General features: G+C 44.9%; 1 protein-coding gene across 1 annotated transcript in view; it reads left to right on the top strand.

Annotated features, from left to right (window-relative positions):
• The window catches only part of Jhy (junctional cadherin complex regulator), a 62161-nt gene that overhangs the window by 15974 nt on the left and 22122 nt on the right, over positions 1–24065 (top strand). Inside the window, exons 3-4 of the mRNA XM_041657780.1 lie at positions 2291–2810; positions 20287–20400. Coding sequence (XP_041513714.1) covers positions 2291–2810; positions 20287–20400 — 634 coding nt within the window. The remainder of the gene's footprint in view (positions 1–2290; positions 2811–20286; positions 20401–24065) is intronic.

Here is a 24065-nt window from a genome sequence, read left to right as displayed (position 1 = left end):
TGCTCAGGAAACACTTGTCAAACCCAGCAGTGAACTAATGAATAACAGAATAAAGTTAGATCCAGTTTTTCCTTTCCGTAAACCACAGATGTGGAAATACAGCTTGTTTGTTTAAAGTTGTATTTGCTTGAAGATAATAATTGAGCCGTCTTCTCCATGTAAACAGCTGCAATTGAACCTTAGGTCACTCAGTGTGAGATAAACCCTAAAATCATCCACTAATTTGCCCCAGTGCAAGAAACTTCTTCATGTTAAGATTGTAATTATGTTGCTACTTTTTAAAATATAAATATCGACTGCTGTATTTGTGTTGGGGTATTTATGGAGATCCAGTTATTTATTCTAGAGGCGTTTAGCTTATATGCCCTAGAACACTGCCCTGTGCTAAGGCGGAAATTAGGAAAGGAAGGCATACCACAGTCCCTGCTGCCCAGGACCTTAGCTAGCCGAGAACACCATCACAGTGAGCAGTTAACGAGCGTGTGCAGCGCATTTAAGATAACAACTTCCTGCCAATCTTTAGTCAGCCTTGAGAAGTGGAAGAAATACAGCAGTCCCATTTGAGACAAACCCCCTCCGAAAATGAAAGGTCAAAGGCCCAGTGGCCAAATACATTAGTTTTTAGGGCAGATAACCTGCAGGAGGGACCGACCCATCATGCCCTGACAGGCTGTCTTGTGGTGTCAGAGTGGGAGAGCTCATTTCCTGAGAGATGGACCATTCTCCCTCTGCAGTTTTGCTGGAGAAGAGCCCACCTAGGAAGAGAAAATGCTGCCTGCAGCCAAAGGTTTCCCGCCTTCTTAGGACAGCTGAAAAACTTGCAATGACAACTTCGTAAAGCTGATGAGTGTTGGCTTCTTGTCCAGTTTTTGCTTTACATAGAATCAAAGAAATCTAGGTCCACATTAAGATGGGCAAATTAGCATTATAGAGACCATTAGTTTGTTTACCCAGCATAAAATTATGTCCTCTGTAAACGGGAATATCAAATAGCATAAAAAGCTGGGTGATTTACATTTTCTTTTTGATTAGAGGATTGCATCCACTGTCCTCAGCAAGGAAAAAAATCTCTCCCATTTAGCTTCTGAAGATCAAAGAGGCCATTAAATATGCCATATTACCAGCTTTCTTTATTTTTTTTCTCTATTTCAGTTAAGACGAGAGGGCTACTTTACAAATTGAGACTGTCACAGGCAGAAGGGAAGACTTTATTTGGGGTCTGGTTTACTTCCTTCAGACAGGACCACGTGTTTAAATCTTAATAACGTGAAACTGTCCTAGAACTTGAGGCCCAGGTTGACCTGTCCTCCGAGGTTCATGTGCGTGGCCCTGACAACCAACATATCTTAGTCACAGTCTGAGTTTAAGCTGGTGGATTTTTCTGTGGAACATTTGGTAAAAATCTATGGATAAGAGGAAGGGAAACCCACAATTCCTGGAAAGAAAGATGAGCCTGTGTAGACATTCAATTGGGATAAAAACCTGGTTTTTCTCCTGAGGGGAGAAATTCAAGGCGATACTAGGACCTAGAGAGAAATATCCAAATGTGTATATAACCAGCTAAGGTGTAAATTGTTGAGTTTCTCTTCCTTCCTTCCTCCCTTCCTTCCTTCCTTCCTTCCTTCCTTTCTCTTTCTCTCTTTCTTTCTCTTCCTTCCTCCACCCCCTCTCTCCTTCCTTTTTTTTTTTTTTGAAACAGGGTTTCACGTAGCCCAGCTTGACCTTCAATCGCCTTTTGACCAAGGATGACCTTGAATTTCTGATTCTCCCACCACCACCATCTTTCAGTGCTGGAACTATCAGGGTGCTCGGCCATGCCTAATGCTGGGGACAGACCGAACTACAAGCCGACTGGCCAGTGTGAACTGTACTTCTGTCTTCCGCAGGACACACCAGATCATCATGGCGATGCTTGAGTAATAAGACTCTTTGACATACTGCCTTAACGTTGCAGATGTTTCGTTTGCGTCTGCTTTCCTGCTTTTAGAATTTAGGTGGTGTCCATTTTTGCAACATATTTCAATGAACTTTGGTAATTAGACCTCTTCTGTGGTTCTAATTTGAGTCTTAGAGGCACCTTCACCATCTTATAGTGAAAGGGAAATTAGAGGACAGAAACTGAGGTTGGCTTTGAATAAAAATGATAAAGGAAATAAAATGAGTAAATTCATTTATTATTCTGTGAACTTTATAGTGGGCCTTTCTCAGTTGGGGACTGTCCCTTTAGGGTAAGCCCCTGGGGAAATTCACCATAATTAAGGACATCTTGTTTCTTTTCTGCTTTCGACAGCCAGCGTCATGCAGAAGACAAATATTCAGACCTCCGATATGATCCCAATTGGAAGGATAAGAGAGAGGAGGTGCAGCCATTGGCTATGGAGGCCTTGCCAGGGTCTGCAGACAGCTCTTCAGAAAGCCTGCCTCTGGCCCCACTCTACCCTTCCAGGGAGCCATCAATGGGACTCTCCGCAGAGAACAGCAAAGGGAAGAAGAGTCCTCAGAGCGAAGCCTCCTTACTTGGAAGCGAGTTCCTAAGCCCAAAATATGAGTGTGGCACCCGTCAAAATGAGTCCCTTTCGGAACTAAGTGACAGTGACCAGGAGGAGAAGTCCAGCAACCTCTCCCAGTACCTGAAGAGCTCAAGTTCACACAACGAAGTTTTCCTGCTGGGATCACGGGGGCCCCGGAGAAGGAAGTCGAAACAATATTTTGTGGAAAAAAACAAGCTGACTTTGGGATTACCAACTCCTAAACCAGACTCTTACCTTCAACTTCATAATAAAAGAAGAGGAGAGACCCGCCTTGAACAGGTGCGTAGCCCCTGCTGAAACATCCCTTCTAAGTTGCCCCAGCATTTGCGCTTGTTTGAAATGGCGGGATGTCTCTTCCTTCTGGGCAATGATGCCATAGTAACCACTTGCCTTGGTAAAGTAAAAGCTTCCATACTAGTGCATGCTGCCCCGCCCCCTGCTGCCACTTCCTCTGCTGCTGCCTTCTCCTTCCTCCTGCCTCCTGTTCTTTTTCTTCCTCTTTTCTTCTGTGTGTGTGTGTGTGTGCGCGCGTGCGTGCGTGTGTGTGTGTGTGTTGTGTGTGTATGTGTGTAGGTGTACATATGTATGTATGTGGCTGTGGGTGAGGTTAGCTTGTGGGAATCACTTCTTTTCTTCGACCTCGTGGATGCCAAGGATCCACCGCAGGTCACCAGGCTTGGGTAGTAAGTGTCTTTACCAGCTGTGCCATCTTGCTAGCCCGCTGCTCCTTGTAGAATGAATGTTAGAACTCTATAAGTTCGTTAAGAGCTAAATAACACACACCTGCGGTTTACAGTGCTGTAAATGCTACAATTCAATGACTATATAAGTCTAAAATGTCTCCATTCAAAGATCCATGGAATTCTTTTAAATGTTAATTTTATGGGTATGAGTGTTTTGCCTGCATGTATGGCTGTACCCCGTGTATGTGTCTTAGAATTTATTTCTTCTGTGTGTTCCAGTGGATGAAGTACAGGGCTGAGGGTTTAATTCCCTGTAACGCTTGTCTTTGGTCTCACCTTCCAAAGGGCCCCAGCACATTGGAAGTCATATGACACATTCACCCCTAGAACCACAGTTTGAATAGAAAGTGATTCTACAACCAGGTTCTGTGTAGCTACTGGGTGCTGAGCCAGAGTTGCGTGGGGATTGTTGTGAAGCAGAGCACGGCACAGAAGATTTTTCTTTTTAGCTATTCAAATGACTCTATATCTTGCCAGTTCCCAATTATAATCACTGTTGTGTCCCTCAGTGTCCTGTACAAGTAATATGAAATGGTCATAGCTTAGCCTTCCATGTGTAAAATTAGAAAAATAATGAGTGCCGTTTTTTCCTCATCTGATCATGTTGGGGATAAGTTAGTTCCCGAACTATGTGCCTGTTGGAAGCCAGGCACAGTGGTGCACACATGTAGACTCATCATTCAGGATGCTGAGGCAGGAGGATGACAAGTATGAGGCTAGCCTGGACTATGTAGCAAGACCTTGTCTGAAACACACATACACAAACACCTTCACATACCACACACACACATTCACATACACAAGAAGAAGAGAAAGAGGGCTGGAGAGATGGCTCAGCGGTTAAGAGCATTGCCTGTTCTTCCAAAGGTCCTGAGTTCAATACCCAGCAACCACATGGTGGCTCACAACCATCTGTAATGAGGTCTGGTATCCTCTTCTGGCCTGCAGAATATTGTATACATAATAAATAAATAATTTAAAAAAAAGAAGAGAAAGAAATACTGTTACAAGTAAATATAATAAGGACCCTTTAGCTCACCTCCTAGTGAATATTGCTCTATATACTATAGACTCAAGTAAAGAGCTTAGCTGATGAGCAATCCAACATGCCTATTGGAGAACAGCTTGGAATTCATTACCTACGACGGTGCAGACCCTTCCAAGGATTAGGAGTATGCGACGTCTTTGCCTTTGTAACTAACAATAAAACATAGGAATGGGTACAGAACATTCAACTGAAGTATCAAAACAGCTAGACTTAATTAGTTCTCAACATATTTTTACTGTTTTAAATGTAAACATGCTTTCTGTTTCAGAAAAGAAGTGAAATTTCCATTTCACTTGATTGCTTACTTAAGAATATAAATGAGGGCTGGAGAGATGGCTCAGAGGTTAAGAGCACTGGCTGCTCTTCCGGAGGCCCTGAGTTCAATTCCCAGCAAACCCACATGGTGGCTCACAACCATCTGTAATGAGATCTGGTGCCCTCTTCTGGCCTGCAGGCATACAGACAGACAGAATGCTGTATACATAATAAATAAATATATAAATAAATATTTTTTAAAAAGAATATAACTGAATTCAAGAGTTGAGATGACTTTTGCTGCTCATCTCTCCCAGCCTAGGATAATATTTTTCACTGCTGTATTGCTTTCTGTTTTGAGTCAGTGTCTTGCTGAAGGAGAATGCAAATAAATTAATCTCACACTAACTCAGAATTAAGTATAAAAAGGGGTTCTTTATTTAAGGGGAACTCACAGATCACAGTCCTCTGCCCAAATGGGGAACACAAACCAAATCCAGCATCCAGGCAGGAGAAGAGGGAGAGCCAGTGTGCAAGCATGCACCTTTTTGGTACCTAAGACCATGCACAACCTGGTCCAGCTTTTCAAAGGCCATACCTGGTCCAGCCTCTCAAAGGCCATACCTGGTCCAGCCTCTCAAAGGCCATACCTGGTCCAGCCTCTCAAAGGCCATACCTGGACCAGCCTCTCAAAGGCCATACCTGGTCCAGCCTCTCAAAGGCCATACCTGGTCCAGCCTCTCAAAGGCCATACCTGGTCCAGCCTCTCAAAGGCCATACCTGGTCCAGCCTCTCAAAGGCCGCAGGAGGTTCCTCATCACTTTCCCCTTTTGTCTAAATAAGAGAGTTCCAAACCCAATACAAAACTATATACAACAAGAACAGATATCAAGTATAAAAATTACAACCAGCATAAACAATATTAAGCAAGAAACATATGCTAAATGTTTCAATAATTATTTTATCCTAAGGAGTCTAAGTCTTGTATTAGAAATGGCTTGGCTGCCAGGCGATGGTGGCACATGCCTTTAATCCCAGCACTTGGAAGGCAGAGGCAGGCAGATCTCTGTGAGTTCAAGGCCAGCCTGGTCTACAAGGGCTCATTCCAGGATGGGCTCCAAAGCTACAAAGAAACCCTGTCTCGAGAGAGAGGAGAGAGAAAGGGGGCGGGGGCTTGGCTAAGTCATAAGAGGAAAGTAACTATGACTATCTAGTCTTCAACCCCATTGAGGGCCTGGGAAAGGAGATAATATTACTTAAGTAAGCAGGGAATACAATCAAGCAGCTTCCAAAATGTGCAGAAATTGACAGAGAAAATTGTCCAAATAGGTCAAATGTTTTATTAAAATTAAACCATCAAAAACACTAGAAAAAAAAACATAGGCAGATCCTCTTAAGACTCAGAAATATTTAAAAATATAGATATCCTAGAGATTAATAATTTGGATTTGTGTATATTTAAAAACAACAATCAGAGGAAACTATAAACAACATGAAATTATGAGAAACAAACTAGGAAAAATATTCCTAATTTATACCACAGGTAAAACTCTATCTCTAATACAGGTAGACATTCTCCCGTGTCAATAAGAGAGAGAGAGACTAAGGTCACTGCTGAAACATACAGAAAAGCTAGGATAGGCAAGTCCCAGAGAAGTTAGAGGTGGCTACTGAGCACGTGTGGACAGACTCAGGATCTGTCACTATAAAAGAGAAGCAAATTAATACGACGTTGAAATTCATTGCCACCTATAACTAATAAGCATTTTCACCTGTTGATGAAAAGGTACAGTAATGCCAGGAAGAGAAGAACTGGGCATAACAAGAATAAAGGGCAGTTTGTGTCTGGGTAAAGTACAATTGCACTCCCAGCGAAGCTGGAGCAGCCACGCTGCTGAGCTCTGCCCCGTGCTGGTCTTGTGACCTTGTGCAGGCTATTAAACCTCTTTGTGCCACGGCTTTCTCATGTATAAAGGAGATAATAACAGTCTTTTCCTCGTAGGGTTGTTGAGAATATCAAATGAGCAGGCTGCTGTACAGCGCAGGCTTCAGTTAGAGCCTGAGTCACAGGCAGTGTGGCATACGATTTCATAATTAATATTTTCATTTGGCCTGGTATACTCCACTCCTAGGAATGTGTTCGAGATAGGTGTGTGCACTCTTGAAAACGTGGCTGTGCCGGATGATTCATTTCAGCCTTGTTTGTGATATCAAAAGATCAGAAAGCACCCAAATAGCCATCATCTTGGAGGGGCTAGGAAAGAAGTTACGGTAGGGCACACTGTGGATGTTTCTTTCTGAAACGCTTTGGTCAACTTAACGGGATTCAACAGGAAGAGAAATTCAAAAAATGAAACATGCAGATATAGTTTAAAAAAACAAAAGAGGAGGAATAAAAATACATGTCAAGTTGTAATCTCGGCACGTGGGGAAGTTGAGGCAGAAGGATTATAAATATTAGGTCTAGACTAGGCTATATAGTGAGACACTGGAACACCACATTGGTAATTAATTGAAAGGAGTGGGGGGCGGCGATTGGCATAGCTTTCCACCTGGTGCCTTATTATGCCTGTGGGTTTTTCTTTTTCTCTCACCGTTTGTTTTGAGGCAGGGTCTCACAACCTAGCCCTCGCTGACCTGTCTCTGCCTCTGGAGTACTGAAATAGACACACCACACCCAGCTGTGTCTATTGGTTTTTAACCATACTTATATATAAGATTATTATTATAACTTTTTAAAATCTAAGTAAAAAAAATAAGAACAAATGTGGATCAGGGTAGGCTGGGGCTGTGGACCAGTTGGTAAAGTGCTTGCTTAGCTTGCACACGACCCTGGCACCATAGTGACCAGGCGTGATCACACACACACACTTGTCATCCATCCTAGCACATTGAAGGTGGAGGCAGAAGTATCGAATTCAAGTCGGCCCTGGATGTCAACCTGGGAAACATATGTTCCTAAACCCAAAACGGAGGGAGGGGGGGCATTTGCAGGATCAACTCTGTAAAAACCCCGACTGAGGTCTCTCCTTGTAGCGGCATACAGTCACCCACGTTGCTTTTTGGTTGTTGTTGCCTGCACACAATTCAGAATGGAGCCATTGGCCTTGGCTGCATTGTCCCCATAGAACTGTTGGTTACACATTCCTGCACACTTCCTTCCTTCCTTTCTTTTCTGGTTTTTTGACATGGGGTTTCTCTATCATGCAGCCCTGGCTGCTCTGGAACTCGCTCTACAGACCAGGCTGGCCTCGAACTCAGAGATGGCCCTGCTGAGTGTTGGGATTAAAGGCGCCTGCACACACACTTTCAATAAGGCTTTAAGCACATGGGTGTGATGCCAGGAACTGATGTGGAAAGCAGCGCACACTAGAGGGCACTTGAGCATCACCGTCTGGCCACCGCTCTGCTGGTGACCACTGGCATTTGTTGGACTCATTAGCATCTGAGTCAAATTGATGACCTAGCACTAGAGGAAACTGGGTTCTGAAATGAGCTGCCCTTCTATCTTGATCACAACAGACTTTGAAGACAAAGGGGAGGTCTAGCCTGAGTTCAGGAGAGCTGTTAGTGCCTTATCAGTGTGAATTGGCCCTTTCCTATTAGTATCTTGAAAAGAAATTACAGGTATTTCACAATTATAAATGAAGAAGGGTTATTCCATTGTCCACAGTCCTCAGAACCATGTAAAGGCATAAACAGAAGCCACCGCCCAGGTCTGCGGACCAGCAGTAGGCCAATCAGTCAGCAAGTCTTCCCTGAGCACCAGCCAAGGCCCTAGGTTCTCTTCTCTGTACTAGGCAAGCAGCAGAAAATAAGACACAGAGAACACCCGTCTGTCCAGGAACCTGCTTTCCACCCATGTGACACAGACAAGAATCAGGTACCATCTCACAGAAAGCTGAACAAGCTGTATTTGCTGTGAGAACCATCATTTGTGCTGAGCCCTGAAGGGATGGATGAAAGACAAGCAGATCAGAAATCTGGAAAGGGTGTTGGCTCTCCCTGCCTTGGCAGTAGCACTCTGCGTGAGGAAAAATATGATATAGGGGAGGAAAGAGAAGTAAAATATTGGTTGGGAAGTCAAAGAATCGTGGGTCTAAGTATGTTGTTTGCCGGGTGTTCAAACAAGTGGCCCCTCAATCCTCGATCATGCTTATACACGGGGTCAAGTTCTGTGTTGGCACTCTGTTTGAGATATTTATACATATGGCAGACTAGCAGTAAAGGGGGCTATTAGAGCTGGGGGTAATTGAGTCAGTAAGACAAGGAGTCGAGTTTGACACCCAGAACCCTGTATGTGACAGGGGAACTGATGATGGTAGTGTATGCTGGGAGATTCCCTGGAGCTCATTGGCCACTCAGCTTAGCCTAATTGGTGACCTCCAAGCCATTGCGAGACCCTGTCTTTAATAAATAAATAAATAAATAGATGATGCCTGAGAAAGGACACAGCCAGGGTAATTCATTCTGACTTGCACGCACATGTGCACAAATGTGTATACATGCATGCATGTGTGTACTTGTGTATATACATGTGTGCACATTCCTTTTGCCATGGATAGGCCCTTCTAAATGGTCTTCTCCTATCCCTGGTGACAGTGCCCAGAAGTAAGGATATAGACCCTCAGATGGCACAAGGACACTATAGGACATGCCTGGTGGGCCTGACGATGACGTGATGCCATCATAGACAATCTACAGAGGAGATCATCTGAGTCACAGTTGTTGCTGGTGGGGGTGGTGTAACAAAATGCCTGAGAGAAAATCAGCCTGGGGGAAAGAAGGTTTGTATGGAACCAAGGTTCCTGTCATTGTGGTGGGAGGCCGTGGCAGAGCAGAGAAGCTCACTTTACGCTGTCCAGGAAGGGGGATGTACCCCCCTCCCATTTATTCCATCCAGAAAACCGGCCTTGAGTAAGACACTTGTACTCAGGGCAAGTGTGTGACACTTAGTTGATTCTCTATCCCCAGTCAATCAAACTCTGCCCGTGGATTACAGAATGCTGCCACTTTTATTGCATTTATTTGTCTGTTTCTTAGACATGTGCATGCCTCTGCATCATGTGGAGGTCAGAGAACAACTTGTGGTACTTGGTTCTCTCCCTTTATCATGTGGGTCCCAGGAAAAGAACTCAGGTTGCCAAGCTTGGTCACAACCCCCTTACCCCCAAGCCATCCCACTAGCCTGCAAACCTTATAATCTTATATCCACCTAACAGCACTTTCTTTAATAATTGCTTTGAATACCTGAACTTTGGACTTAAAATAAGGACCTTATGAATAACTTTGGGTCATGTGCACAATATTTAATGCTTTAATTTTAAGTTATAATTTTGTGCCATAATTCTTTCTGCATTTCCCCTCCTCAAATCTGACCTCTCCAGAGGCCTGCTTGGCTACAGTTCTGATTATTTCCATATTATGTTTTTGTTTGTTGGTTTGGTTTGGTTTGAGGTCTCACTGTATAGCCCTGCTGGCCTCGAACTCAGAGATCCACCTGCCTCAGCCTCCCAAGTGCTGGGATTTAAGGTGTCCATCACTGCTGCTGACCTCTAGAATCTTTTTTTTTATTTATTAAAGATTTCTGTCTCTTCCCCACCTCCGCCTCCCATTTCCCTCCCCCTCCCCCAATTAAGTCCCCCTCCCTCGTCAGCCCAAAGAGCAATCAGGGTTCCCTGCCCTGTGGGAAGTCCAAGGACCACCCACCTCCATCCAGGTCTAGTAAGGTGAGCATCCAAACTGCCTAGGCTCCCACAAAGCCAGTACGTGCAGTAGGATCAAACTCATTGCCATTGTTCTTGAGTTCTCAGTAGTCCTCATTGTCAGCTATGTTCAGCGAGTCCGGTTTTATCCCAGGCTTTTTCAGACCCAGGCCAGCTGGCCTTGGTGAGTTCCCAATAGAGCATCCCCATTGTCTCAGTGTGTAGGTGCACCCCTCGCGGTCCTGAGTTCCTTGCTCGTGCTCTCTCTCCTTCTGCTCCTGATTTGGACCTTGAGATTTCTGTCCCGTGCTCCAATGTGGGTCTCTGTCTCTGTCTCCTTTCATAGTCTGATGAAGGTTAATATTCATGGCCTCTAGAATCTTGAAAACAAAATTCAGACTCTTAGGGTATGAAAAGCCCTTGCTGACCTGGGCCCTCCTGTCCCTTGGTCTCTTTGTTTCCCATCTTTCCCCTACCTCAGCTGCATCTAGCAGTTCAGTTGTTCACTGGATTCACCTGGTGTATCTTCTGGATGTCCCTTGTTCCCTGTTCACAGACTAATCTTTCCTGGCAACTTTGCTTGGGAAAGCTTGCCTTCCTTTGTAGACTCCACTCAGATTCTCTGCCCGTGAAGAAGTCACCTGAACACCCATACTCCCTCTTCCTGCCTCATACCTGAACATCTGTCATGGTACCCAGAGAGCTACATTGCACCATTTTCTGTCTATGTGCATGTGTGTGTGCATGTGAGAGTGTATTGCGTGCGTGCGTGCGTGCGTGTGTGTGTGTGTGTGTGTGTGTGTGTGTGTGTTTTCATGACTGTAGGCTCCTCAATTGGTCATGGACCAATTCAGCCCTGGCATATAGAAAGCAGTAACTAAATATTTGTGTTTGGAGACAGGGTTTCTCTGTGATAACAGTCCTGCCTGTCCTGGAACTTGCTTTGTAGATCAGACTGGCCTCAAACTCACAGATCTGTCTGTCTCTGCCTCCCAAGTGCTAGAATTAAAGGCATGAGTCACCACCACCTTGTGAAGAAATTTTTAAAATAATTTCTCTTTTGTCCAAAATTTGGGAGAAAGGTGGGGAGAGAAAGAGAGAAGATAGGTGTCTATTGAGCTAAACGATGTAACTTGAAATTGGAAGGTGTGATTTGGGGCTCTATTATTTTTGCCACATTTGTTGTTTGATTTTTTTTTTTTTGGTTCCTGTCCTGGAACTAGCTCTTGTAGACCAGGCTGGCCTCGAACTCACAGAGATCTGCCTGCCTCTGCCTCCTGAGTGCTGGGATTAAAGGCGTGCGCCACCACCGCCTGGCTTTATTGTTTGATTTTGTGTGGCTTTGCATATGTATGTACATACAAGCATGTGCATAATGGAGCACATAATGTGGAGGCCAAAGGACAACTTTCAGGAGCCAATTCTCTACTTCTACTGTCGACTCCGAGGCTAGAACTCAGGTCGCCAGGCTTGGCGGCAAGCCCCTGTACCTGCTGAGCCGTCCTGCTGCCCCCACGCTCCTTTACTTTTAGAGGCATTCGTTGTTGCCTTTGGAAAATCACAAAAGCAGGCTGGGCTTTATTTTCTGGCTAAAGGGAGGTCGCGAATGTTCGCTTTCTGGGACTAGGGCTGTAGCTGAGTTAGCGGAGTGCTTATGAGAATGTGCAGAGCTCAGGTTCTGTTCCCCGGTGCTGTATAAACCCAGCATGGGGTACACACTTGTCATCCCAGCACTTGGGAGGCAGAAGCCGTCAAGAGTTCAAGGCCATCCTCAGGCACACTGAGATCTTGTGTCCAGCCTGGCCTACAGGAGACCTTATCTCAAAAGTACAAAGGTTTGCTTTCTTCTGCAGATTCAGGAATGTTGGAACTTTCAACTGACATTCTGTATGTGGACGCTCTAATGTCGTGTCGGCCTGTGTGGTGCATTCATTACTGAATGCTTGGTTTGAATTTAGCTTTCTAGTGGTGAGACCACTACCCAGTGCCGACTTGCTCTCCTTCTCCGCGGCCTCAAGTTCGGAGGAGCTCCGAGTTATCTGTCCGATTTAGTTTCATCGTACTCGTCATGATCATCTTTCTATGCGTGTATTTGGTTGGAAACATGGACTCCTCTCTTACAGAATGTTCTAGTCTAGTTCTGCCTCTGAGATCAGGTGCCATAGCTCTTGCAGAAATTACTCTTCTACCCAGCTGGGACTCCAGGGCTGCTCATTGATTGACTGATAGATTTTCTTATTTTGACCTACACCAACACAAGAGCACTTACTTATGACTACGTAGTTCCAATTGAACTTTATAGTTTTTCCGATATGAGCCATTGCTGAGGCGCCCTTCTGGTGGCCACCACGCAGCACTGTAGAGCCACACTTCGTTAATCCACGGGACTCAAGAGGGGCCCATACAGAGGGAAGTTTCCCACCTAGCTTATACACACCCTGCTGAAAACTAGAGATCTAACACAATTCGTCATTTTTAAGGATCAGTCTCTTCTAAGCATTCAAAAATGTACCCATCACTTTGAATAATTCTGTGCTGTCTTACACAGGGCATATTGGGCCAACTTGACTCAAAGTCAGAAGCCATGGGAATGACATTTTTGTCTTTTGTGTTAAATGACCCAAGCTGCCATGTCATGCTATTGCCTGTGGGCCTCCTCCTGACATCTTAGGAATGGGGGGGGGGCACATGTAAACAGCTAGAACTCAGTGGAAAATGGTCCATGGACTAAGAATCATCAATCCTGAGCCCCAAGTCTGAAATGGCCCCAAGTCCAAAACTTCTGAGCCACCATCAAGGGGCCATGAGTAGAAAATTCTCTCCCCGTTCTCTTATGGTGAAGAGGATGGAAGAAGAAAGAAGGGAGGGGGAAGGCAATGAGGGAGGTAGAGATTGGCTGTGTAAGAGATACAGTCATAGGAATAGGGAGAGATGAATGGAGTATCAGAAGCTTTGTCATGGGGGGGGGGCTCCCAATTTAAACTAGCTTGTACAGCATTGTCTCTCTGAGGATATGGAAGCCATGTGAAAGTAAACCACACAAATATTCAGGGAAGATGATTCCCAGGAGAGGGAATAACAATGAGAAGCTGGGGGGGGGGGGAGGGCGGGGGCTAGCAGCCCTGGAGCACAATGAGCAAGAGTGGGATGGAAGATGAGGCCCAGGTTTCCACCCTGTTTTATTGGCAGTTTACTGTCTGGATAATTAAGTAGATTTAACTGCCCATTGACATCTGTGGTGAATTCTTCTCAGACACTGAAATCTGATGAGCTCAAGTCCCTGGATTAAACGGTTTGGTATTTGTGTGAACCCTACGTACAGCCTCATGTGGGCTCTCAGCTGCGGCGTATGTTGAGACCTCACAGTTATGTCAATAGCTATTGCACCATAATAGTCTAGGGCTGATGGGGTTGAGTCTACGCATGCTCACTACTGGTGTGGTTTTTAAAAATGCCTAACATATGGCCACTTGTTTGGTTTGGTTTGGTTTGGTTGGTTGTTTGGTTTGGGTTTTTTCTTTGTGATATTGCGAATTGAACTCAGGAACTCATGCATGCTAGGGAAGCACTCTATGACTGAGCCATGCCCTAGGCCTGGCTGAATCCACAGATATGAAGTCTGTGTTAACAGGGAGGTGATTATATCCATTCTGATGAAGACAGAAGAGCTCAGGGAACAACGTGGCTCGAATTCATTGTCCAGTCGTGTTTGTTGAACATCTGCATGCCAGAGCTACTGGGAAGTCCAGATGTGTAGTGCTCTGTATTGGCCACAGCACAGAAGCCCTGCACACAGCTCCTCTGTTCTGTCATCTTGGACTTCTGTAAAGAAGGGTGGACGGACACAAGCTAGAATCGTCTGAGAGTAGGGAACCTCAACTGAGAAAATGCTTTCATAAGATCCAGCTGTAGGCATCTTAATGACTGATGGGGAGGACCCAACCCATTGTGGGTGAGGCCATCCGTAGGCTGGTGGCCCTGGGCTTTATAGGAAAACAGACTGAGCAAGCAGCTCCCCATCATGGCCTCTGCATCAGCTCCTGCCTCCAGGATCCTGCCTTGTTTGAGTTCCTGCCCTGACTTCCCTAGAGTGATGGCGTGTTACCTGAAGTGTAAGCCAAACCCTTTCCTCCCAAGTTGCTGGCCATACTGTTCATCACAGCAACGATAGCCCTGGCTAAGACAAAATGGAAAGAAACACAAACTACAGACAGGGTGGTGCTTAGTAGGAAAGGAAAAATACAAAGTATGTCTATGACTGCCTCCTTCGGGAACCAGGGAAGAGTTCCTAAAGGAAGTTACATTTGTAGCAAAACTGATACTCTAACTAGGATGGTACAGGCCTGTAATCCTAGCTACTCGGGATGCTGAGACAAGAGAATGGTGAGTTCAAAGCTCGGTCGGCTAACTTCATTAGAACCTGTCTCAAAAAGAAGTGATTTGGAGGGGAAGGATCTAGCTAGCTTTCCTAGCATGCGGGTTCAATCCTAAGCAAGATTAATAAATACAGACAGTGGCATGAAGTGTAGTGTCTAAGAGGAGAACGGCCTTCACACGGGCCCAGAGAGTAACAGTCCATGCAAACATCAGTGTTAGAAAAGGAGCAAGGATCCCAGGATGAAGAAGAGACTGGGAGCCCAAGGTGCAGGCCTTGCAAGCCTGGGAAGATTATGGGTGATGGGAAAATAAGAAAGTGTTTTTAAGTAGAAGACAATCATCACTTTGGGAATCTTAACATCTCCAGAATCTATCTTCTCCTGAAAAGGAACACGTGTGTGTGTGTGTGTGTGTGTGTGTGTGTCTGTATCTGTGTGTCTGAGTGTGTCTGTGTACATATATGTCCACAGGACCCAGCATCCAGTTCAAACAGAGCACACATGCTCTTAGGTGTTCTATAGGAATAGAGACAGGTTGGCTACAGGATCGAAAAAAATTTTTTTTGGCGTGTGTTGTCTCTAACAGCTGAAAACACAAAACCCCTCAATAATTTAAGCTGCCATGCTGAGTGTCAGTGAAGCAAGCCACCTCACAGTAGTAGAATCTGAATCAGTGTCCTTTACTTGCCATGGGGACAGCCCAGGGAAAAATATTCTAGAAATACAGCAGGAATAAATGCTTCTTAGCACTCATTGGCAAAATGAATAAAGAAACCCTCTCTACACCCAGAGATTGTGCTCAGAGTGGGAGTATAAGTAGCTGATCTGTCTGAGCGGTGATGAGACATTAAAAACAAATCTGACACTGGGCTGGCAAGATGGCTCAGCAGGTAGAGCTGCCCACAGCCAAGGCTGTCAACATGAGTCTGATACCCAGGGCCTATATGGTGAAAATCAAAGTCCTCCAGTTGTTCTCTGACCCCCAGATATGCACCGTGGCATGCACATCACACCTGCATGCATGCAGACATACACGCGTGAACTAGTTGTGTGTGGGTAGTTGCCAGTACGTGACCGCTAGGAACAAGCATGACAAAGCCATCTCAGCTCATGTGAAGCTCCCCATGGCAGACGACACACAGACAGTAGAAAAGGCAGGATATAAGGGGCAACATGAGGAGAGTCGACAGTAACCACAGTCCGATATTAGCGTGTTTATGAAGCGTGTGTCTGTGTGTGCTGTGTAGATCTGCTGTGTCACACGGCCCTGGGCGAAGCCTTGCCTTTGCTTTCTGCAGCACTGTCTGATTCTCTAAGAACCTGGTGTGTTTCTTTGAGAGAGAAACAGCAGCATAGTCTAGCTCAGCTGTACTCAATCTGAGCTGCCTTCCTCCCTACAAACCCGCACTTCAAAGCAAGGAACATAATGTACAATTTTTTAATGGCTCTAGACCCAGGCACTCAGACTCTCTGCTCTGCGCCTTACCTCAGTGTAAACACCTAATCAAGATTGCCTGCGCTCCAACAATAGCAGCCAAATGCAATTTGAGAGCCACAAGCCTTTGAAGTCCTCCCTGCAAAGGCCGGTTTTCTAGTCTGGGATAATGACATGCCATGATTGCTGTCTTTGTTGTATCTTTTCAGGACAGAAGCAATTATAGGCCCCAATTTAACAGAATAGACATTACACAGCTTACGATGCTCAAAATGCAATTTCATTTGATCATTTTCTCGATTTGATTGGTATTAATAGAATGGTTCACCAAAAAAAAAAGAAAAAGAAAAAGAAAAATAGCTGCCAGAGGTTGTGTCCCACTCCACTTTCAAAGAGCTAATGTAGAAGTATGTTTTACCTGCCCAGCAAGCTTGCCAGGGTGATGCAGCCAAGCTCCACCAAAACAGAGTGCACAGAGATGGTGTGTGTCCTTCGCTCCCTCGCAAAGGAAGCAGCCAGTGCTCTGTTGCTAATTCTGACAGAAATATGTAAGCATGGTTGTCAATGGAAAATTAATGTCACTGATGATAAACCCCGTTATCTAATGTGCATCCTGTATTTCTCTTTGAATTGTAAAAGCCGGAGAAGCTTCATCCCCCTGGCCATCTCTCCTATTCCTTCTAGAAGACATTTTAAGCCTCTTTGAGATTAGAAGAGTATCCTTGCCTGCTCAGGCAAGCTAGTTAGAATTTTTCCCTCTCTTGACCTCTGTTTCTCATTCAGGACAGAGTTGGTTTTTTTCTTTAAACAAGTCATGTTTCTGCTTAACATCATAGTTAATAGTGATAAGCTGTATTATTCCCTATTAATAGGAGATACACAGTAGCCAAGAATGGACACACATGCCTACAACCCCAGTGCTTGAGAGACCAAAGCAGCAGGACGGAAGCCAGCCTACAACATAGCAAGACTCTGTCTCAAAAATAAAAAATAAAATAAACAAACAATATAACAAAACCTTTGCAATGAAGCCAGTAACTGCTGTATTCTGTAATCCAGGATGCTTCTGGAAACAGTTGTGTGAGGGAAGCCTTGATGTAAATTTGAGAAGTGGCTCTTGACCTTCATTGAGCATCCTAAACTTCAGACGATTTTATGATATGAGAGGAGGATATGATATGATACTTACAGAGGAGGCTATTCAAAAGCAAAGGATCACTTCCATTTAGAAAGCATTCATTATCAAATAGTACATTCTTTGTCCTTTGTCCTTATTTTAGGAATAAAAACTCAAGCAACTGCTTTATTAATATTATTGTGTACATGTGCAATGAGTGAGCACATGCAACATGCACGCAACAGCACACATGTGGGGTCAGGGGAGAAGGTTGCAAGGTCAGTGCTCACCTTTGACCTCTACATATAAGGTTATCAGGTGTGCACACCAAACACTTTGTCCTCTAAGCCACTTCAAGAGCTCCAGGCCAACTTTCAATTATTTGAGCTTCCATATTGCCTATTTTCCTTTCCTGGTGTGTGTGTGTGTGTGTGTGTGTGTGTGTGTGTGTGTGTGTAGTAGTAGTAGTAGTAGTAGTAGTAGTTTAGATAGTTATTTCATGAACTTACTAGAGACAGATGAGGTTATACTCAAGTTAAAAGAAACACAGTGTTCCTTCTTGAACTATAGATGCCAAACGGAATGGAAAAGATTGAGATTGTCATCATTGTCAAATATTTACCTAGCACATAATGGTCAACAAATATGTGTCTCTCTTATTATTGAACACTACTGGTAAACATAAGCAGCAGAGGGAGAATTTGAACTCGAGCCTATCAGATCTATTCCCTACGATCCAACATTCTTGCACATGGCCATTCCACACTTCACAGCCCACCTCGAGAAATTTAACAAGATATGTGCAAGGCCCTAAAGTTACATTGAAAAAATGAATAGTATCCATTTAGAAGGGGAGAGACTTGACGTTTACAGGTACGGAAACAGACAGTAACCACCAGAGTAACAAGTCATGGTAAGAATGGTGAGGGATCTTGAGACAGAAACGTTAAGAGTGTGAAGAGACTTCTGGGTTAGTTGGTACCAGGGTGGATGTGCTGTCTGAAAGGGGGGCTCACCTAATCTATGTTACTCCAGAAAGCAGCGGGATAGACAGTGTGGAAAAAAAAAAGTGTCTGTTTCTGTAAGAGATTTCTGACTTGGAGGCTACTCAGGGATGGACACTCTGTTCATCATGCATCAAACAGATTCCTTTTTCTTCTCCTTAACCCCTGGAAGACCTTCGAATACTGACAAGTGGACATGGCCGGTCAGGAGATGCAGGCAAACTGATGAGTGTCTACTAGAGTTGGCATGGATGTCCTGGAGCTTGACATGGCTCATTTCCAGGTTCTCTCCCTACCCTGAGACAGTAGAATTTTAAGTAGGTGTCTGCTGGACATTCTAACAGCCACCATTCTGTACAGCTCAGAGGCATGTTTCTTGTTATGAAAAATAGTCAGTGGAGGGCTGTTACTGTCGCACCGCTGTAATCAAAATACTCGCGAAAACAGGTCAAAGAAGAAAGCTCTGTTTTGGCTTACGGTTTCAGAGGTTCTGTAATTAATTAGGTTCCACTCATCTTGGGCTGATGCTGAGGCAGAAGACCACGGCTGCAGCATATGGAGCAAGATGCTCTTTGCACTGGGTATTCAGGAAGCAGACCCAGGTGGCCTTCAAAGGCTCACTCCCAGTAGCCTGTGTTTTCCAACTAGGACCCACCTCCTAAAGTTTCCCCCACCTCCCACCATCTCTCCATCCTCCTGCCTCAGCTTCCCAAGGAGGAAATGACAGGTGTGTACCACGGCACCTGCCTATTAAAATGGGCCTTCTCAGGTAGATGATTTTGCTCAACAGTGTGGGCACATTTACAGTAGGCTAGGCTAAGCTGTGATGTCTAGCTGGTTAGGGATATGTCTTAGTTAGGGTTTATGTTGCTATGGTAAAGCACCATGACCAATAGCAAAAGTAGAGAGGAAGGAGTTTAGTTCATCTTACAACTCTGAGGTCATACTCCATCACTGAGGAAAGTCAAGGCAAGAACTCAAGGCAGGAACCTGAAGGCAGGAAAGGAAGCAGAGGCCACAGTATAATCCTGCTGACTGGCTTGCTCAGTTTGCTTTCTTATACAACCTGGGACCATCAGCCCAGTAGTGGCACTGTTTACAGTGAGCTGGGCCCTTCCACATCAATCATCAATCAAGAAAATGCCCCACAGGCCAATTTTGGGGGGCATTTTCTCAATTGAGGGTTTCTCTTTCCAAAGACCCTAGCTTGTGTCAAGTTGACAAAAAGCTAGTCAGTACAGTTCATTAAATGCATTTTTTAAAATTTATAATGCATTTATCAGAACAAATTCCCCATTGTAAGTAAAAGGTATGAAGTCGTCATATTTCTGTTGCTGGGATCAACTGGTATTTTTGGTCTCCTGTTCTAATAACTGTCCTAAAGTTGGGTCTTTTGACCAGGCATGAGACATTTAAACAAGGAGTACTTGGGCCTCAAAACACCAACTTTCTCTTCACACCTGCATGAGAGAACACTGTTTCCATCTTCTTCAGGAGCAATCCAGGTCCCTCTAGTGATTTCTATCTCAGATTTCCCCAAAACCTCAGATGTTGGAGGCTTGGTCCCCACCTGATGGTGCTATCAGGAGATGGTAAACACTTTAGGAGCTAGGGTCTAGTTGTGGGGAGTCAGTTATATGGTTGTGTCCTTAAAGAGTACAGCAAGGCGCTAGCCCCTTCCTCCATGTCCCCTGCTTCCTGGCTGCTGTAAGGTAAACCACCTTGTTCCATGCTGTACTCCCCACCATGATATTCTGCCTCACCCCAGGCCCCAAAACAGCAGGGCTAAGTAGCCATGGACTGAACCTTCCGCAACCATGCATTCAAATAAATGCCTCCTCATTTGAGATGGTTTATCTTGTATTTTCTCATCACAGCCATGAAAGGTTGACTGGCATAAGTGCCTGAGAGCTGAAACAATGAACCCTTGAAGTAAACCAGACACAAAGCCTGTCTCTGCAGAACCTCTCTCTAGAGTACACAGCCTTGAACCCCATGTCTGTAGGGCGGAAACGAACCCTCTTAGGATGCAGTGCATGCCACTTACTGTGCAATGTGCTTTGCCCTCTCAGATCGCCCACCCCATCAGAGGCACTGGCAAGATGACTGTCCAGAGCGACAAAGGAGTCGAAGACACTTCCGCAGATCCCGAGGACAAATGGCATCAGAGAGCAAAACAGCTCAAGGTCGTCTGCTAGATTGTGTGTTAAGTGTGCTTCAAGTGATCCCGCTGGATATAAGGGATGGCTGTCGCTGAGTTCTTGTCACTTAAGGGTTTCTTTTGTGCCTAGAATCTTACCTAACATCCTGTGTTGAAGACTGCCTTCTGCCAAGACGTGCCATAGCTTGCATGCTTGCTCTGCCAGCAACCCTACCTGCATTTTAAAAGGTCCCCTATCCCAGAACACCCTCGTTTCACACTCCAAGCACACAGAGACCAAAACCTCTCATAGAGGGAAGGGATGAGGGATGTACAGGGGGAAAATAATGTTTCTTCTGGGAGTTAGTAGCTGCCCAGTAGACCCAGGTGACGTTGTCCCTAAAGCTGATGGAATCCTTCAGAGCCTCACCAGGCTTTGTTTCCAGAATGTTCAAGCTTACCAACTCATAACTTAGTATGATGGCATCCTTCTTGTCCATGGCACTCGTAAGTGATTTAAAGGCAGGAGTAATTATTCCACTATTTCTAGAAGAAATAGAAAAATCATTGGGATCTGATTTTTTTTTCCTGAGTCAGTGCATGGAATTATATGGAATCATTCTTGGTTCCACCCCTTACTTAAGAAAGGATGAGCATGGAGGCATGCCTTCAATTTCAGCATCCTAGTACTTAGAGGCAGAGGCAGGCAGACCTCTGTTAGTCTGAGGTCAACCTGCTATACATAGCAAGTCCCAGGCCAGTCAATGCTACCTAGTGAGACCTTGTTTCAAGGGTGGGGAGAGGGAGAGCTGATCCTTTTGAAATAGCCAGTTAAAATCACACATGAAGTAACTGTAAAGTTAAAACCAATAAAGTTCATCCAAGCATCAGAGACATTGACATCCCAAACCCTCTCTTGCCCTCACCATATCTACAGGCTGCTGATAGAATTGAAATAAGTAAATAGTCACTCCCCCAGAACTTCCTAAAAGCCAATGTCAGGGAAGTCACATCAACAAGTAGAAAAGATGGGGACTGAAGTGTCTCTTGGCAGCGGGATGTGGAGAACAGGACCTGCCAGAGAGCATCGGCTTCATCACGATTTTTATGTCAGATTCCTGTGCCTACTTAAGATCTTTACCCCCTGCTTAAGCCTTCTCTGTGAACCTTTTCCCAGGCCGAGTTGTCCTACAGCATCCTGTGCTCTCCTGTGGGTCTCCACAGGTTCCATTTCATTACTATGCCCAAACTGAAGGCGTCTGTTGCTCAGGGACCATGCAGGGCAGTGTGTGGAAGTATATCCCTGGCCACAAGAGCCTTCCAGGTGTCCTGAGGATTAAAGTCTTCCCAGACCCAAAACAAAACCACCAATGATAGCATCATGCAAATTCACGTGGAGCCCTTCACTAATCATGGTCAAGTCCCTGTGGTCAGCCCCTTTTCCCACCTTCCCGAAGAACTATGCATTTGGTCCCATCAACACCAGCAGTAGCTCTGAATTGCTTCTGTTTATCTGACCTGAGCTCTTCCTTGCTGACAATGAGGGATTTCATTAATAATTCATGCCAGGTGTTTCTTAATAATATTAAATAAAATGTGGAACCTAAGCTCACATTTTACTTTTAGCTCACAAAAGATAAAGATAATAATACAACAGAAAGTTGTCTGGGTCAGAGGTGATCTTGGAGCCTAGGCACAAGTTCCAGGAACCCCAGGGCCCAATCAGGGCAGCTAAGAGCAGCAGTGGCCTCTGTGTTAGAGGAGATGAGCATCTAGTTAGAGTAAGAGTGTGTGTTCTTCCGTTTGCTTATGACACATGAGCTATAGGACGGAAGCAGCCAGACGGCGCCTTTCACAGAGCTAGCGGATGGTGCAGTGTGCGTGGACACTGATGACTAAGGACGAATTTCACTATAACGCCCCCTTCCCAGCTTTAGGCCTCGAGATTTCCCAGTGCCGGCACTCCACATGTGACATAAAAACCCACTGCCATTAAGCCGTTAGTCGGAGTGCATGGAGGGTAGACCAATTGCCAGCGTGGATAACAAAAGAATCCTGGTGAGAACAGAACGAAGGCGCGGATTTCCGCGCTGATGGAGATTAAAAAGCCTGAGAATGGCTTTGTATATTAACTTCAGGGAGCTCGGGCCTCGCCACCTGAAGAGTGACACCTGATGCCTCAATTGTAGGGTAATAAATCTCCAGCCAGCAGCAGATCTCAAGTAGGCTACTTGGGAGGTGAGAGGGAATCCTATCAACCCATCAATGTCTTCCTTTCCGAGCACTGAAACGCCAACTCTGGGCACTTATGTCTACCTGAATGGAGGATTTACCTCTCGAGACAACTCAGGTTTGGTAAAATGATGAGTCTTTGGCCTTTGTTGACAAAGCACCCTGTGACGAGGGCCGCTGCGCTCTGAATCGTCAGCAACAAAGGTAACAACGTGACTAGAATCACGTGGCAACCAGAACGTCAGACATAGTTCCCTAGAAAAGGAACTTCTCCTGGGTTGTTCTTTTTTTCTGAAGGGAATAAACAGAAAAAAAAAAAAACTGGGGAAATATAAGTCAGGTGACAACCGAAAGTCTCTAATTAGTCCTTTATTCCTCCAAAGAGCGAAAAGCTGAACAAACCTTGCAAAGAATGCCGCGATTGCTCAGTATGAGTTAGAGTTTATAGATCATAGCAAAGAATAGCTTGTTCAACCTTAACTAACATGAGGACAGAATGAAAAGAGCCATTGTATGTCAGAAACACACCTGTGAGATTATAAAATAGCTATGTCTGGGCCAGCAAAATGGCTCAGCAAGCAAAGGTGCTTGCCACCAAGCGTGACAATATGAATGCGCTCCAGCCCTGAGCCCCACGAGGTGGAAGGGGAGAACTGACACCTGCATCCTCACCAGGTTGCAGCCCTCTGCTGCCACACATGCACTGTAGCATGAGTGCAGCCACGTGGATATGTGTGCACATGCACACAAATAAATGTAAGTTAAAAAAACGTCAACAGTTTTGAGAGGCCACTACAAAGAAGAACACACTTGGAGTCACGTACTGGGAGAGTCTTGGCTCACGCTTCCCGTGCAGCTTGATAGACCGTGTAGAAGAAACCATTTTTCTTACCTGGATATTTAAGGAAAGGTGTTTGCTATTTTTGTCAGCTTTTTAAGGTGGGAGAGAATTGCAGTTGAAAACGGAAAATTTATAAGCGCCAATGAGAGCCTGGTCAATCCTCAAATAGCTCAAATTCAAAAGAAAACGTGCTACATTTCAAGCCAAGTTTATCTAACCAATCTGCTGTTACAAGCAATGCTCTTTATTACTGTTGTACACTAACAGACTTTAAATTTGACATCCTAATGTGGTTTTATTAGAATCGGGGACCATGATTATTATTTGGGAGCAGGCAGAGGCTCATATTGTCGGCCTGCAGCTTGTATCAGGGGAGAGAAATAAAGCCTGCAGCTGTATCGTCATGATACAATCTTTCTTCCCAACTAACTAGAGCAAATCTGAGCAAGAAAAGGCATGCTTTCCCAGTTTGAGTATTTTCACTGGCCTCCAATGAACTGCCTAATGGTCGCATTTTTCAATTAACATTGCATAGATATGGGTCATGAAGGGCTCTTTTTTACATGTGTGTCCTGAAAGGGACAAAGACGGTGCAGTTATATAACACATTGATGCTCACGGTCATCTTACTGTTTCAA

This window comes from Microtus oregoni, unplaced genomic scaffold (assembly GCF_018167655.1).
Source record: "Microtus oregoni isolate MIOR12 unplaced genomic scaffold, Mior012 000008F_ref0000371, whole genome shotgun sequence".
NCBI lineage: Eukaryota > Metazoa > Chordata > Mammalia > Rodentia > Cricetidae > Microtus > Microtus oregoni.
This window is presented reverse-complemented; position numbering and strand designations above follow the sequence as displayed.